This window comes from Bos taurus, chromosome 20 (assembly GCF_002263795.3).
Source record: "Bos taurus isolate L1 Dominette 01449 registration number 42190680 breed Hereford chromosome 20, ARS-UCD2.0, whole genome shotgun sequence".
In the NCBI taxonomy this organism is placed as follows: Eukaryota; Metazoa; Chordata; class Mammalia; order Artiodactyla; family Bovidae; genus Bos; species Bos taurus.
In genome coordinates, this window is record NC_037347.1 from 56,290,367 (window position 1) to 56,308,115 (window position 17,749).

The 17,749-nt window shown below is 45.1% G+C and overlaps 1 protein-coding gene across 1 annotated transcript in view; it reads left to right on the forward strand.

The window, feature by feature from the left end:
• MYO10 (myosin X) overlaps positions 1-17,749 on the forward strand; it is a gene marked incomplete at its 5' end in the record, with an annotated part of 261,542 nt that overhangs the window by 56,086 nt on the left and 187,707 nt on the right. Inside the window, 1 exon segment of the mRNA NM_174394.2 lies at positions 299-397. Coding sequence (NP_776819.1) covers positions 299-397 — 99 coding nt within the window.

Here is a 17,749-nt window from a genome sequence, read left to right on the forward strand (position 1 = left end):
CTGGAGAAGGAAATGGCAACCCACTCCAGTATCCTTGCCTGGAATATCCCGTGGACAGAGGAGCCTAGAGGGCTACAGCCCATAGGGTTGCAGAGTCGGACACGACTGGTCAACTAACACACAAGGCTGTGGGTGATGCTTTCTTTGAAGATTCATTCCTTGCTTATTTGAGAAAGACATATGCTTTTCAAAAAGTGATTTTTAAGGAATTTAGTTAAGTATAGTAATTTTATGGGTGGTGTTTTGCCACAAAGTGCAGTTCCAACACATAGTTATATTCTGTCTGTTTTATTTACAGGGAACACGGGTCTGGCTGAGAGAAAACGGCCAGCATTTCCCCAGTACCGTAAACTCCTGCGCGGAGGGCGTTGTGGTGTTCCAGACGGACTATGGTCAGGTGAGCAGAGAGCCTGCAGCTTCGTATCAGCTGTGTTCGCTTCCTCGGGGGGCCCTGAGTGAGGGCACGTGTGTTCATTCCCCGCTCCCCACCCATCATGCCCTAGGCATCTTTTCTCAGTGATGAAACAGAATCCTAAAAGGAATGTGTGATGCACACCTCGAGTGTGTGAGAGACACAATAAAAAAAATTCTCCCAAATGGAACGCAAAGTGTTCCAACCAGGACAGGACAGAGGAACACTGCACGTGGCTGGTTTCCTTCCTGGGGATCAGGACGAAGCAGAAGTATAGGGTGGTAATTGGTTTCACGGCGACCTTCCCTTCAAGTTTGTAAACTTGCCTCGTGTTGGGAGTACTGGTCTGCCAGTGAGACTGTAGCAGTGACCTGGTCCCTATAAAGACAGGATGGAGCAAACCACGTCTCCTGAGCCTCCTTATCCTCCTTGTGAAGCAACTGAAGAAGCTCCTCTGTCTGTAGGAACCACTGCTCCAGGGTGCCCATTCTTTAGTGTAAAACAAGTGAAAATGACTGAGAATGAATTCTTGAATCTACCAACTGGCCCATTGATTGTATTTGGACAGTTGAAAAGGAGCCTAGCTTCTCCATTTTATAAGGAAACCAATTTACAATTAAAAAAAAATGAAGTCCAGGTGGTTCACTGGTAAAGAATGGGCCTACCAATGCAGGAGACACAAGAGATGCGAGTTGGATCCCTGGGTCAGGAATATCCCCTGGAGGAGGAAATGGCAACTCGTTCCGGTTTTCTTGTCTGGGAAATCCCATGGACAGAGGAGCCTGGTGGGCGACAGTCCATGGGGTCATAAAGAATCAGACATGACTGAATGACTGAGCGCACACACAGACACATATATAGTTAATTTACAATGTTGTGTTTCAGGTATACAGCAAAGTGATTTGGTTATATGTGAATACATACATATATATATTTCAAATTCTTTTCCCTTATAGATTATTAGCAGGTATTGAATACAGTTCCATGTCTTATACAGTATGTGCTTATTGTTTATTTTTTTTTTATTGTTTATTTTAAATATAGTAGTTTGTTAATCCCGAAGGAAACCAATTTTAATGTTATACGTGGGTCCCTCCTTCAGAGACACATTAAAATTTAAGACATAAAGAAACGAAAGGAAGTTGTGTGCCAGTATTTAAAATTCATAGGTTCTGAATTTGTTTGCGAGTTGCTTTGAGAACAGACGCTTCAAGGTCAGGGTTGTATAGTATGCGGCTGATGGGCCACTTGGCTATCGAGACCTTGAGCAGAGATGAGCCTCTTGGTCGTACACTCCTCATTTCTTGGCTTGATAAGCAGTAATGTTTCTGGCTTGTTTCACAGTTTCTCAGTTCCTTTTTCATCTGAGCATCTTGAATGTTCTTCAGGATTTATCTGGTGGTGACAATACAGGTGTGATATGCAGATACAGAGTAGGGGTGGTGGTGCAGGGAGAGGGGGCTGAAGAGACCACCTGTCTTACAGCCACCGCTGCACAGTCTGGGCTCTTTCTCATCACGTTCTCAGGTAGGGTGCTGTGATCTATAAACTAAGGACCAAGTGACCTGGCCAGCATTTTTGTGTCTTGCCTTCTCCCTTTCCCCAGATGAGAACTCAGCTCCTTTCAGTCCTTGTACATACTTCTCAAGATGATGTAAAAAGACAAAATAACATTTAAGCAGTGTATCTGACCTGACGGAGCTTACTGAAATTCTTTTTTTTCCAACTTACTTTTAATCCTAAAGATACTTTATTCCCTGCCACCTTTTTCCTCTTAAAAAAATTGTGATGCAAAGCACATAATGTCAAAACTCCCATTTTAACCACGTTGAAGTGTACCGTTCAGTAGCTGTAAAGTGCATTCCCGTTGTTGGGCAGTAGGTCTCTTGAACTTTTTCCATCTTGTGATAATCTACTGAGATAGTGTATCCGACAAACGTATAATTCCCCCCGTCCTTGGTAACCACCTTTCTACTCTTTATCTCTATGATTTTGATTCTTTTCAATTCTTATATGAGTGCAATCATATAGTTTTTGTCCTTTTTTGTTACTGGCTTGTTTGATTTAATGTAGCATCCTCAATATTCCAAAGATGTTCTTTATTCCTGTTGAACTACACTTTGCTCAGCAGAGGCTTCTCGCACAGCATTTCTAACAGCCTCTAAGCTTCCTGCCTATGTCATGTGGTCAGCAGTTGGGGACGTGCGACACTGTTGCCAGCTGGTTGATGGGTAGCCCTCAGCGTTGAAAGGGATGGTCAAGCCAGCAGTTTTGTTCCTTCTTGACTTGTATTTGTGGACCGTGGGTTTCAGAAAGAACTAAACCAGAAAAGTATATACTTAAACATGAAAGCGACTCCCAACCTGGGAATCTTCAATCGGTCATCAAATCCTTGGTCTTACGTTGCCTGCTCTGTCATTCCCAAGTATAACAACTGTAATTAACTTGGTGACCCATGTAGGAAATGGTTTGAAATATGAGGAAAGTGAGACAGGTTGGAAAGACGTGGATCCGACGTGGCTCGAGAGCTGGCAGTGGCCGAAAGACTGCTCGTTTCTTTTTCTTCTGACCTACTTCTTCCTACCCTGACAGCACAGTTTCACAGCAGAACATAACAGGCATAACCACCAAGGATTAGAAGATCTTTACCTGGTCCTGGTGCCCAGGCTGGACACACCCACTGTTTATCTGAACAGAGAATCAGGTCAGATACGGAGAGCACGGCCTTGTCCTGGTCAAACATGTGGTAACTTTTGCAGTACCGGCCAATTTCAGACCAATCTGGTTATGTTATTATTAAGATATTGGTGTTTCAGAGGGAAAGGGAGGATGGGGAGTTATTTTATGGGTCCAGAGTTCTGGTTTCAGAAAATGAAAATGTTCTGAAGATGAACCATGGTGTTGGTCACGATGTGAATGTACTTACTGCCACTGAAAGGTACACTTAAAAGTGATTACAAAGAATTTGACACCCAAATCCTTTACAAAGAGCTTTTGTGAGGTGCCCTCTTTACTTTGAGAAATAAAGTATCATTTAGAAAAGACATTATTCAGCCTTGTATTAACTTAGTGCTGGTTTTTAAGTGCTTTCAAAGGTAACCCTTATGGCAGAAAGTGAAGAGGACCTAAAAAGCCTCTTGATGAAAGTGAAAGACGAGAGTGAAAAAGTTGGCTTAAAGCTCAACATTCAGAAAACGAAGATCATGGCATCTGGTCCCATCACTTCATGGGAAATACATGGGGAAACAGTAGAAACAGTGTCAGACTTTATTTTTAGGGGCTCCAAAATCACTGCAGATGGTGATTGCAGCCATGAAATTAAAAGACGCTTACTCCTTGGAAGGAAAGTTATGACCAATCTAGATAGCATATTCAAAAGCAGAGACATTACTTTGCCAACAAAGATCCGTCTAGTCAAGGCTATGGTTTTTCCAGTGGTCATGTATGGATGTGAGAGTTGGACTGTGAAGAGGGCTGAGCGCCGAAGAATTGATGCTTTTGAACTGTGTTGTTGGAGACGACTCTTGAGAGTCCCTTGGACTGCAGGAAGATCCAACCAGTCCATCCTAAAGGAGACCAGTTCTGGGTGTTCATCGGAAGGACTCATGCTGAGGCTGAAACTCCAATACTTTGGCCACCTCACGTGAAGAGTTGACTCATTGGAAAAGACCCTGATGCTGGGAGGGATTGGGGGCAGGAGGAGAAGGGGACGACAGAGGATGAGATGGCTGAATGGCATCACCGACTCAATGCACATGAGTTTGGGTAGACTCCGGGAGTTGGTGATGGACAGGGAGGCCTGGCATGCTGCGATTCATGGGGTCGCAGAGTCGGACACGACTGAGCGACTGAACTGAACTGAAAGGTTGCCTAGGGCTTCTCTGGTGGCTCAGACAGTAAAGAATCGGCCTGCAATGAAAGAGGACCCAGGTTCGATCCCTGGGTTGGGAAGACTCCCCCGAGAGAAGGAAATGGCAACTCACTCCAGTATTCTTGCCTGGAGAATCCTATGGACAGAGGAGCCTGGCAGGCTAGTCCATGGGGTTGCAAAGAGCTGGACATGGCTGAGAATTAACCCAAAGGTCACCTGGCTAAAAGATAAAGAATGATAGAGAATATTAGAAGGTTTGGCAATTATTCTTGGGATTAGACCCTCACAGTTTTAAGTGTTGGCATGTTGTAAACAAGTCTTTTAAAGGTAATTAAAAGCAGTTTGCTTCCCTGGTGGCTCAGTGGTTAAGAATCCGCCTACATCTGAGTCGGGAGGATCCCCTGGAGGAGGGCATGGCAACCCACTCCAGTACTCTTGCCTGGAGAACCCATAGACAGAGGAGCCTGGCGGGCTACAGTCCATGGGGTCGCAAAAGAGTCAGATGTGACTTAGCGACTAAACAACAACACAAGGACAGTGTGGTTAGGGATCGCATCACGGATAAGCCACAGGACGGATGAAAGACATCAGCCATGCTATATCAGGAGAATGACTGCTTGTGGTTGGGAAATATTTTTATAGGGACAGAATCATATGCAGGTTTTTTAAAGTGCTGTACCGTCAACATCTTTAACCAAAGTGATGATGATGAATTCTAGAAACCTGTTAGGTGATTCAGCAAGGGGATCTGGTGATGACAGAAACACTGAGGTCTTAATGTGTGAGAAGAGGCTGAACAAAATTATCTCATGAAATGTGTGTGGAAGAGCGGATTATTTCTAAGTCAAGTCTCTATGTGAGATTAAAAGGCAATGTGCAACTAAATAAATCCTTCTATTATAAAAATTAAAAAAAAAAGATTACAATAGCAGATTTTATGTGAGTGTGTACATCTTATCACAAATGGGTCCCTAAAATGGGACCACAGGGCCATGGGGTACAGAGGAGTTTGTATTGTCTTTGGTGAGAGCCCTGAAGGGCCCGTTTTCTTCTTTCATTCAGCCTCTTAACGCAATCTGGAATTCCATCCCCTGACAAAATTTAAATAAATTTTAAATTAAAAAGATATCAGTGTTTGAGATCAAATGGTAATAGGTGAAAGCTATCTCATTTTCTGTATCTTTATTAACAATTTCAGTAAAATTTTTATGCTACCAAAATATGACCTCTCAGAATCCATGAACAGTTTTCAGACTGTTAGCTGAGTCTCCCTTTGGTTTAGATCAGTGTCTGGAGAATCCCATGGATGGAGGAGCCTGGTAGGCTGCACTCCATGGGGTTGCGAAGAGTCGGACATGACTGAGCAACTTCACTTTTCACTTTTATGCATTGGAGAAGGAAATGGCAACCCACTCCAGTGTTCTTGCCTGGAGAATCCCAGGGATGAGGGAGCCTGGTGGGCTGCTGTCTATGGGGTCGCACAGAGTCAGACACGACTGAAGCGACTTAGCAGTAGCAACAGACGCAGCAGCAGTGCCTCTCAAACCTTACATACAGGAATCACCCAGGGGTCTTGTTTCTGATGCAGATTCTGGTTGGCGGGTCCGAAGGGGTGCGGGTTGGTGATGCTGAGAGTCTGCATTTCTCACCAGCTTCCTGGTGGCGGAGGTGCCGCTGGTCCGTGGTCCACATTTTGAGTGGATTTATGAAACATTGTGGCAAACTGCCTTAGGGTCTTCGCTTCTCCAGTGAGGCGTGGGACGTGCTCTTTCCTCCTACATCAAGGGTTTCCAACCTCTGGGTCATGGACTGGTACTGATTTGTGGCCTGTTAGAACCTGGGCCGCATGGCAGGTGAGTGGTGGGTGACTGAGTGAAGCTTCATTTTTATTGACAACCACTCCCATGGCTTGCATTACTGCCTGAGCCTGTGTGTGTGTGTGTGTGTGTGTGTGTATATATCACTCGGTCCTGTCTGACCCTTTGTGACCCCATGGAGTATAGCCTACCAGGCTCCTCTGTCCATGGGATTTTCCTGGCAAGAATACTGGAATGAGTTGCTGTTTCCTTCTCCAGGGGATCCTCCCAACCCAGGGATCAAACGCGGGGTCTCCTGCGTTGCAGGCAAATTCTTCAGCCTCTGAGTCCCCAGGGAAGCCCCTTTTCCCTGTGTGCACCCCCTAATTCCAGCAGTTACTTCACCTGAAGTGTGGCCTGGGATTGTGCTGACTGCAGTGAAGTAATGCTCAGGTGGATTAAAGAGCAGTTTTCAAAATCCTGTTTTTGTGTTGGAAACCAAGCAGAGCCGCAAGTAACTAAAATCCTGAAATGGGGCGGGGCTATGGGGTAGGTCGGAGATAATACTATGTTGCTTTGGTAAGAGCCCTGAAGGGCCTTGTTTCTTCTTTCAGTCAGTCTTTTAAGATTTTGCACATGTGCTCAGCTGTTCTGTATTTTTTCCCCCCAGGGAGATAACTTTTATATTAATCTAAAATTCCATCCCAGGCCAAAGCTTAAACTACTGTAGGTTGGTCCCGGGAATACAGAGGACCAAAGCGTTCCCAGTTGACTCATAACTTATGTTATACTCACCGAGAAGTATTTGCAGATGGAAAAAGAAATGTGCGAGCGACATGCGAACACACTGTGTTGAAAAAATGCATAGTTGTGGCCTCGGGAGGAGGAAGCACGTGGGCAGGTCAGCACGTGTTCCAGTGAGCGATGACTTGTCTGTTTGCACAGCACGCCTTGGACAGAGATGTAGGAAAGAGCACCACGGTTCCCAGGTTCTGTAGGGAGCGGATCTGGCTATAGGATCGACTCTGGTGAAGAGGATAGGATGGAAGCTGGCACTAAATGTGTGTCTTTTCCATAACGTTCACCAGGCATGCTGGGCGATCCAGGAAGCATCCTTTTGAAACAGTGTAGAATTGACTGATAACTTCTCGATTAGATTTTTCACTTTGAGAGTCAACTATTTTATGATCTGTCCTGAAAAGAGCCTAATTTGAAAGCTTTGAAATCGCTTAGAGTGATAGCAGTGTACCTGATTGGATTTTAAGGGAAAATTCTTTAACTTGCCCCGGGCAACTTCAGGAGTTTATAACTGCAGCCATCCTGTTGGCTGTTTTGTCTGCCTTGTCCCTCTGTGGGTTTTTTTGAAATATTTTGCTGGCTGGGGAATTTGTCATTCCAGTCTACAAGTAAACGCCCTCCTCTGTGAAAGCGTTAGTCCTCTTTGAGACCCCATGGACTGTAGCCCGCCAGGCTCCTCTGCCCCTGGAATTCTCCAGGCAAGAATACTGGGGTGGGTTGCCATGCCCTCCTCTGTCCCCTTCGCTTATTTGCACCACGTCGAAACAGAGTGGGTTTTAAATGTTGTTCTTCTCATCTTATTAATTGACACAATGACCGTTAGACTGACTGGTACTTTCAAGTTGTACCACCTCCCTCAACCCCATCCAGATAGACTTCCTCAGGTCAGAGAGGAAATATCACCCACATTATTAATAATCACATTTCCTGTTTAATGCTATCTGTAACCTCTTCGGGTTTGACTTTCGCTTTGACTTGTTGGAATTAATGCTTTGGGCCTCAGTTCACTTCAGTTGCTCAGTCAAGTTCGACTCTTTGCAACACCATGGACTGCAGCACGCCAGGCCTCCCTGTCTATCACCAACTCCCAGAGTTTACCTAAGCTCATCTCCATTGAGTTGGTGATGCCATCCAACAGTGGACATCACTGTGGGCCTAATTTTGTGAAATTTGATGATGAGTTAGTGTAGTGGTTTTTTTCCTTGCCTTTTTTTTTTTTTTTGGTTATTTTTCATACAATTTCTGCTCTATGCAGCTGCTTTTCTTTGCTTTTTTTCACCCCTTCACTTTGCCCCCATTGGTGCCCTTTTGTGTCCCTTGAATGGCATGTGGATGTGGCAGCTTTGGGATCTCGCCACACCCCGTATGAGCCCTCTACGTGGAGCAGAGGAATCTCCCCCAAGCCTGTGGAGGGCTGGAAACTTGACCCTGGAACCCCCTAGCAAGTCTCCCATCTCACAGTCCAAATGTCAGCCTGAAGCTCCACTGATTGTGAGGAATCAGACAGTTAGCACTCGGTGATTTCAGCTTGATGGAACAGGTCAGATCAGCCTTTGGAAGGGAAGTGATGGAGCCTCCATCTTTTAACCAAGTTAAGAGTTTGATCTGCAAGGAAGCTGCCTGCGCACGCGGGCCCCCGGGATCCCAGAAACGCCCACCCTTGTCAGCAGCTGCAGAAGTGGCATTCCTGGCTTCGCAGGCAGAACCAGCTGTTGGCTAAGGCAGCTGCCGGGTAAAGAGATCTTACCCGCCAGCCCCTTCTCCGACAGTGCCTGGGGAATGGGTGAACTGCAGTTGGCTCAGCATCCCCACGTCAGGTGGGGCCATCTGGGATTCCCCTGGGCAGCTCTGGAACCAGCAAGGAGACAACTCAACTTAGGAAGATGGAGGAAAAGAGCTTGGGGGACGTTAATGATGAAGAAATAGTGTCTTTCAGATGCTTTCAGTGACTCTCAGAGCCAGAGTCTGGGACCACAGGACAGATTTCTTCCTGTGGCCGGCACAGGAATCCCTTGCTTTTACATTATTTTTAAAAAACAAAATGTGTATTCTAGCCCCTTCTCAACCTTTTCCCTCCTTTTTCATAAAGAGAAGCGTTCTGATATTAATGCACTGATTTGGGGGAAGCTTTTGAGGAACATTTTTTTTTCCCTTAAAAGTAAAGAAACGTGTTTCCCCTCATCTCAGCCTCTCAAGTCTCCGGTGGCCCTTGTATTGCAGCGGGTGCTTTCGGCCAGATTAACCTGTGGGTTTGGTTGAATCAAAGGAAGTTGCCATCTCTGTAGGATGAAAGAGTTGAATATTGGCAGTTTTCTGTGGTTGAGCATAATAGTGTGGTGTGTGTGTGTGTGTGTGCACCCTTGTGCACACTCAGTCATGTCTGACTCTGAGACCCCTCTGTTTGAGCTTAATAGTGTGTGTTTGTATGTGTGCATGCTCAGTCCGTCATGTCTGACTCTTTGTAACCCCATGGATTGTAGCCCACCAGGTTCCTCTGTCCACGGAATTTTCTAGGCAAGGATACTGGAGTAGGTTGCCCTCTATTTTAATCGTGTGTTTTAGCTTATCAATGTGTTTGATTTAAAGATAGAATTTTTCTGATGACAGTAAGTTGAACAAAGAAGGGTTTTTTGTTTTTTTTTTTTGCAGTCCAGTTGAAAGGCAAAGCATGTCCCTCAAAGAATATACAGCCCTGGCTTTGGGGCTTGAATTGTGTTGCATCTTGAATTCTGTTGTGGGTATGTGTATGTGTTAACAGCTGTGACATTTGTATTCCTTTTGGGTTTTCAGCTTTTTGGATGGGTGTCTAAAATATTTGCTATGATCTCTTCTACAAATGTCCAAATCTTTAAAAAAAATTTTCACCAGTTTTTAAGTTGAAGTACAGTTAATTTACAATGCTGTGTTAGTTTCAAATGTACAGCAAAGTAATTTATACATGTATAAATAGTATTCTTTTTCAGATTTCTAGGTTATCACAGATATTGAATATTCAGCATATTGAATATTTTCTATATATATTGAATATATACTATATATACATATACTATATATGTGCTATAGGTTGGCTATTTTATATAAAGTAGGGTATGTGTATGTGTTAATCCCAAGCTCCTAATTTATCCCTCCCTTCTTCCCTTTGGTAACCATAAGTTCCTTCTCTAAATCTGTGAGTCTGTTTCATAAATAAGTTTATTTGTATCATTTGTTTTTTGATTCCACATGACCATGATAGCTCTTGATTTTGTCTTTCTCTACCTGACTCCCAGTAAATGTCTGAATTTGAGTTGAAAGAAAAATGGATAGATAAGTCTACAATTGATCTTTTGAACTGGAACTTGGGTTTTCTTGTGTCTGTGTGTTTATTGTGGTAAATATAAGTTTGACTCTCTGAACTGTTGTTGCGTGTATGATTCAGTGGCATTGATTACATTCATAATGTGTGCAACCATTACCACTATTTCCAAAACTTTTTCATCATCCTAAGCAGAAACTCTGTACCCAGTAAGCACTAACTTCCTAAGCAATTTGTTTTTAACCTACTTTCCTCTTGGATACCTTTTTTGTGCTGCTCCTGAATATAAAAGTGCGTTAGAGATTCTGGTTTGTATTCCTTATGGAATAGACACTGTCAGAAAGATCTGCTTTATTTTGATGTTTGTTTTTTTTTAATTTTATTTTATATTGGAGTATAGTTTATTTTGGGGCTTCCCTTGTAGCTCAGTTGGGAAAGAAACTGCCTGCAGTGCAAGAGACCCGGGTTTGATACCTGGGTCAGGAAGATCCCCTGGAGAAGGAAATGGCAACCCACTCCAGTATTCTTGCTTGGAGAATCTCATGGACAGGGGAGCCTGGCGGGCCACAGTCCATGGGGTCGAAAGAGTCAGACATGACTTAGCAACTAAACCACCACCACCATAGGTTATTTACAGTGTTGTGCTGGTCTCAGATGCACAGCAAATTCAGTTATACATGTACACATGTCTGTCCTTTTTCAGATTCTTTTCCCGTATAGGTTATTACGGAATACTGAGCAGAGTTCCCTGTGCTATACAGTAGGTCCTTGTTGATTATATTATATATAGTAGTGTGTTTGCGTTAATCCCAAGAAAGAAGTGTTGTCGACTTAGCTCCAGAGTCCAAGGATGGAGAATTAGATGGTGACTTGAATCTGCTAACCCCCAAAGTGCGTTTGGTACTGAGCTTGTGATGTGTGCTCGGGGGTGGACAGCCCCGCCTCTGTGGTGGATGAAGGGCCCTTTTCAAGAGGAAGGTGGTTGCACAGTCATCCAAAAAATGAGAGGGAAGAGGGAGGTGCTGGTGAGAAATGGCAGATAATTTTTAAAAAATCAGATGTATTTGGTTTTTTTTTTTGTTAACTTCAGAATGGGTCCATCTGTTATTCTTGGAATTCACTACCATAAAAACAGTGCAGCTGTATTAAAAAGTCAGCATTGAGCTGGGAAGCTCTTAAATTCTCTGTGCTCTTCCCACATTTCGCTGTTTCATCCTGAAAATACCCGTCTCTGAGATGGATATTAAACACAAGCCCATGGAGTTTCTTAGAGTCAGAATATACTCCAGAGACTGAACACCACTGGAGCTTTGTCTTGCTTAAAGATCAAGTAAAATACAGTTTGTCCAACTGACTTGGTTTAGAGTGGGAAAAAAAATGTTTGTAGGCCTGAAAACCATGTGACTGACTCTCTAGATCTCTTCCAAGAATCTGGTTTGGCATCTTGTGGCTCAAAGATGGAAAGTCAGATGTTTCCATTAATTTTTACTCTGGGAATATAGGAAAAAAACAATATCTGATTGTTGGTGCACTTAGCTCCAGGAAAAAAAAAAAAAGTGCATATTTGTAAATCTGCATAGCTCTGCTTAGACACTTGCTTTCTGTAACTTGGAAAGAGGTTGTCATTCATGCAGGCTGAGGGCTTCTGTTTCCCTTTCGAGAACCTGGTTCCTGCAGAGATGCTTCTGGTCCTGCCCACCTGCACCCAGGGATGAACACCCAGACGAAGACCTTTTCACAGAAGCATTTCCAGCCTCTGTTTCCAAGAGGACCATTACCTTGACTTTTTTATCTTTTTTTTTTCTTCCTGTGTCTCCTCAGCAAGCTTTCTGAGAATGGGAATCTGTCATTGCTGGGTCCTTAGCGCTTCAGGCTTCCCTGGTGGCTCAGATGGTAAAGAATCCGCTTGCAATGCAGGAGACCCAGGTTCAATCCCTGGGTCAGGAAGATCCCCTGGAGAAGGAAATGGCAACCCACTCCAGTATTCTTGCCTTGAGAATTCCATGGACAGAGGAGCCTGGTGGGCCCCAGTCCATGGGGTCGCAAAGAGTTAGACACGACTGAGCGACTAACACTGTTTCACTTCAGCATCAGGGAGCAGAGCCGGCCCATGAAGACACTCGAGTGCTGAATGCTTCTGAAGCTCTATTTGCAGTCAGCATGGAGCCAGTTAGGAGGACACGTCATTAGAAGGATGTGTGCTCTGTTGAGACTGTTATCCTATTACATTTTAAGAAGGAAATCACAAGTCTGAAAGGACCACAAGTGATTGAAGAAAAAACCTCCTTGTCACAAGAGTCATGTTGGGAGTTTGGCTGGATTATTTCTGTCCTGGCCACATAAGAACCACCCTTAGGCCGTGTACGGCCAGAGCAAAATACAGAGCCATTGAAAATAATTAAAGGAATAACTTTTTCAAAGGAATTATTTTACTTGATAGACTCCAAAACCATATAACATGCACTTTTGTTTTTTGAGGAGGAGTGGTTGGCTGTTGAGTTTGGTTCAGAGTATTTTCCCAAAGTTTGACATTTTGAAACCTGAGATGGTTCTATGTATTTCAACATCTACAGTGAAACAGGACGTGGCTTACAGTAACAAATACTATCAGGTACATTGGTGTTCTAATGAGTGTGAGTTGTATCAAGTGTCATAGACCTTAACTTGCCAACGGTGCACACCATTTCCATTACCTGCCCTATTTCCAACATCTGAAAAATCCATCAGTAATGGCTCAGATGGTAAAGAATCTGCCTGCAATGTGGGAGACCCAAGTTCAATCCCTGGGTCAGGACAGTCCCCTGGAGGAGGGAATGCTACCCACTCCAGTATTCTTGTCTGCAGAATTCCATGGACAGAGGAGCCTGGCAGGGCTACAGTCCATGGGGTCATATAAAATTGGACATGATTGAGCGGCTAACACTTACATACAAGACCTTAAAAAACCCTTGTCTCTGGGGCCTGTCTCCCTGCTCCTTTAAGTGAATCCAGTTTATTTCTGACCTTTGCTTTCAGAGCAGGCTTTGGCCTCTCACCTCAGCCTAGACCATTTGGACTGAACAGCCAGGCCCCTTCCTGTCTGGCACCCCCATTGGGTGGGTGGTGGTTTCTGCCTGGAGCCATGACCTTCTGTGTCTCCCTGTCCCCTGTTGGGTCAGCTTATTGACTTTTTCCTTTGTGGCTGTTTCTCGACTTTGGCCTCCTCTTTCTTGCCCGAGTTCATTGAATGAGCCTCCCCTCCCCATTCCTTTGGCTTGATGTGTTTATTTGGACTCAAGCCTGACTCTGACCTGCCTGGGCATCTCATCTTCGGTCAACCTCTGGATTCCAGGCTCTGCTCTGGATTGCTCAGCCGGCTTGTGCCTCTGTGAGCCTGTGGTATGTCCAGACCCTTCCTGCAGTCCCCAGGATTCCTGGTCCTGCTGCACTTGTGTCCAGACAGAAATAGGGGCTGGCGTTTTGTACCATTGGATCCATGGTCACTTTTGGTGGTTTTGTACCGTTGGATCTTTGGTTGCTTTCAATTTTGTAGTTAGCTGAGGAAGTCAAATTGCTCATACTTGAAGGTAAGTAGGATAGTGCCTTGCATTCTTGATACCTGCTTCTAAGTCACTTCAGTCATATCCGACTCTGTGTGACCCCATAGATGGCAGCCCACCAGGCTCTCCCGTCCCTGGGATACTCCAGGCAAGAACACTGGAGTGGGTTGCCATTTCCTTCTCTTGATACCTATGAATACTGAAAAAATAGTTTTCATTAATGTTGGATGCTAAGCTCAGACCAGGTGGTAACTTTGGAAGAGGCAATGTCGAAAACGGATTAAATCAAAACTCAGTTTTTGTTAATTTTTTTTGAGGCTTAACTACTATACCTTTATTGTAAGGATCATTATGAGAAAAGTGGATGTGAAGATCTTGTTTGAAACCAAAAATAGTTCAGAAAATTATCTGTGGGAGGCAGACGTAGCACCGTTGGATGCTGGGTGTAATTTCAATAGAAAATGCAGAGGCCATTTATTAGAACAAGTTTAGGCACTTGTTGGCTTGTGATGGAGGTGCAAATGCATTTGAGAAATTCATTTATAGGCCTGTTATTTGGAACTAGTTTTCTGAAAGACTCAGTAATATGCACAGGGAATTGGTTTCTCAGTGTTCTACCGAGACCTACGGTAGTACCTGCAGTGCAAGGCTCAGGAGGGTGTGACAGACCTCTTCTGCATGAACTCAGCTTCAGACATGTGCTGAGTTCTCAACCGCATTCTTCCCAAGGTCGCCTCCCTGGAGAGCTGTCGAAAATGGAGACACCCCACTTCTAAGCCATGTCCTCCTCATGAGGGTTGGCATTGAGGATGGGTAAAGGGGTGGTTTAGTTGCTCAGTCGTGTCCGACTCTTGTGACCCCATGGACTGTAGCCCACCAGGCTCCTCTGTCCAGGGGATTGCCCAGGCAAGAATACTGGAGCAGCTTGTTATTGGCAAGAATACTGGAATGGGTTGCCATTTCCTCCTCCCGGGGATCTTCCCAACCCGGGGATTGAACCCTGGTCTCCTGCACTCAGGCGGGTCTCCTGCATTGCAGGTGGATTCTTTACTGACTAAGCCACCAGGGGTTACAGGGGAGAGCGTGCTGTTTTCCGGGAGATGTCTCTCTAGCAGGCACAGTGCTGGTGCACATTCCTCCTGTTTGTTCTATTCAATCCTCGTGACTCCTGTAAGAAGGCATGGTCAGCTGTATTTATTGACATGAAGGTGGAACTTACATGAAATAACATGTCCGAGAGCCGCGCTTGGTCAGTGATGAGTTGATAGAGGTGAGGTTTGGGTCCAGACTCGATCAACTTTCTACTTGATGACGTTACTTCTTTGGGAGGAACGTGAGGGGCAATGGGGAGATGGTGTGTGATGGGGGTTGTTGCCTATTGACTTTCTCAGGCCCTGTGCCTCCCCATCCTGGCTGTTCCCCAAGGTCATTTCTTTTCCCTCTCTAGTCCCCAGGGTTCAGTATCCTTGGCTTCTGTCTGATCATGACCTTTGTGTTTTCTCTTGAAGTTGCTCTTCAAGATCGGTGGCTTCTCAGACCACCTACCCAGGTCCCTCCTCCTTTGTGTGGTGGCTTTTTCCTTTATTTGGTTTTATTGCTCCAGGGCAACAGAAGAGCCAGTGAAGAAGAACATTCCCATTTTTAAAATTTTTTTCATTTTAATGTTTCATCACCTTGTGTTCACAGTCTTGCTTCCAGGCTTCTGCCAGAGTGGTTCTCAGCCGTGTGTGTGTGTGTGTGTGCGCGCGCGCGCAGTCATGTTTAACTCTTTGCAACCCCATGGATTGTAGTCCAGCGGGCTCCTCTGGCCATGAAATTCTCCAGACAAGAATCCTGGCGTGGGTTGCCACTTCCTACTCCTAGGGATTTCAACCTTTTTGGTGTTATTCAGTCACTAAGTTGTGTCCAACTCTTTGTGACCTCATGAAGAACAGCACACCAGGCTTCCCTGTCCTTCACTATCTCCTGGAATTTGCTCAAATTCATGTCCATTGAGTCGGTGATGCTATCTAACCATCTTGTCCTCTGTTGCCCACTTCTCCTTTTGCCTTCAGTCTTTCCCAGTATGAGGGTCTTTTCCAATGAGTCGACTCTTTGCATCAACCCCGACACATCTTACATTCACTGGGAAGCTTTTGCCAAGAGCCTTGGCCCTGCTTCTAAACCATGAACTCAGAGTCTCCCCTGGGACCCCTGGTGTGCTTTTAGGAAGCTTTCTGGGTGCTACTTAATAATCAGGCAAGCTCAGAAGTGTTTCATAGACTGAATGAACATCCTATCCATACAGTAGGACAGTTGAAAGTTGTTGAGAAGGCACAACTTTTGCATTCTGAGCTTAGAAAGCTTGGCTCATATTATCCATGATTTCTAGGCTTTGATTTTTCTTGTAACGCTGCTTTTCTGGACACTTAGATGGTTCTGTGGAATGTCTCTGATGCCCACTTTATCTCTGTGAATGCAGTTCCCTCTGTCTGTCCTCTCGTCCAGGGGGTCCCCAGTGCATGGGTCTTCTGTTTCTCTGGGCAATTGACCTGTTTTTGGTCTTCTTGGTCTTTACCTCTCTAGTCTCATCCTCTTGTTAGATGCTCTGTTTGAGTGGGACATGTGGGTTTAAATGTCGCAGACGCTAGTACAGTGTCTATCTGTGTGTGATTTTCCGACTAGCTGCTGTAATCAGTCATCGGGGCCCTTGTGAGAGATACAGCTTCCTTGGTCCCACTTCCGATCTGCTGCACCCACGACTTTGTGTGCAGTCCAGGGGTCTGTGACTTAACAAGATTCCTGGATGATGCTGTTCATGGTGAAAGTGGAGAACCACAGACTCAGTGGGTATTGTGGCATGAGACAAATCCCCCCACCCTCTCCCACACCATTTGCTGTCTCCTTCCTGTTGGGCTGCCCCCTGCCCTGCGAGGTCGCGGCTCCCGGGAGGACCTGGCCTTCCCGGTGCTGACTCTGCAGACGGGTTTGGTTCTTTCATGGTCTGCATCTTCCTCTTTGCTGCAGTCCGGCCTCCTTTTCTTTCCGTGTCTGGAACAGAACCTGGGGCTTTTAGAAGCACCTCTCCTTCTGGCAATGAGATGCTGTGAAGGTGTCTCTGATTTGTATTGAGAGAAATCCCAGTGGTAAAGCATTTTCCTGAAATCCCTCCACTGAGCTTTGTGCATGGAGGCCATCAGCAATGGATTTGAGTTCAAACCACTCAGTTATGTTTCTAATGAAACCTTCCCTGTTTCTACCTCAAGGAAAGAGAAAGCGGGTTGGGGACTGAAGGAAGGATAAGACCCTGGGATGCAGGCAAAGACAGTGTCCCTCGAAAGAGCTTCTTTTGTCCGCCCCTTCAGCCCCACACGTGTCCTGTGGCTTGGACGACCCCACCTGGGCTGCATGAATGGCAGAGCAGTGGAGGGGTGTGTACGTCACAGTCAGCTGCCCCACCTTGGAGAGGAAGGGGGCTCATTTATAACTTCTGCCTAAGAAGTGTCTGTTACTTAGAACTGCAGTGAAAGCATGAATGACTTCCAGCTTTTATCTCAGACTGATTGCACTGCTGTCTTAAAGGTAAGGATTCAAACTGCATGGTACTTGGGAGGCATGTTGCTTGGAAGGGCATGCCTAAACTTTCTGAGATGACCAGTATGTTCAGAGTATTACTCTGAGTTGTCAAGCTGTCCGTTTGTGCTGTGTGCACATTAAACCTTGGTGTTTTTCTAAAAAGTAACATCTAGCTTGTTTGAAGGCAGCTGTGTGTATTGAAGTTACATTTGTCACAAACACAGCCTGACTGAACCAAGTAAAGTTGGTGTAATTACTCCGTGTTGAACTGAAGCACAGTGGCAAACCACGGTCTGTGCCTGCTGCCTGTCTTCATACAGCTTACGAGCTAAGAATGGTTTTTAAACTTTTAGATGTTTGGAGAAACATCAAAAGAATGGTTTTTTTTAATGACACATGAAGATGATAAAGAAAGTCACGTTTAGTGAAGTTGTATTGGACACAGCCATGCCCATTGATTGGTTTGTCTGAGACTGAGTTCCA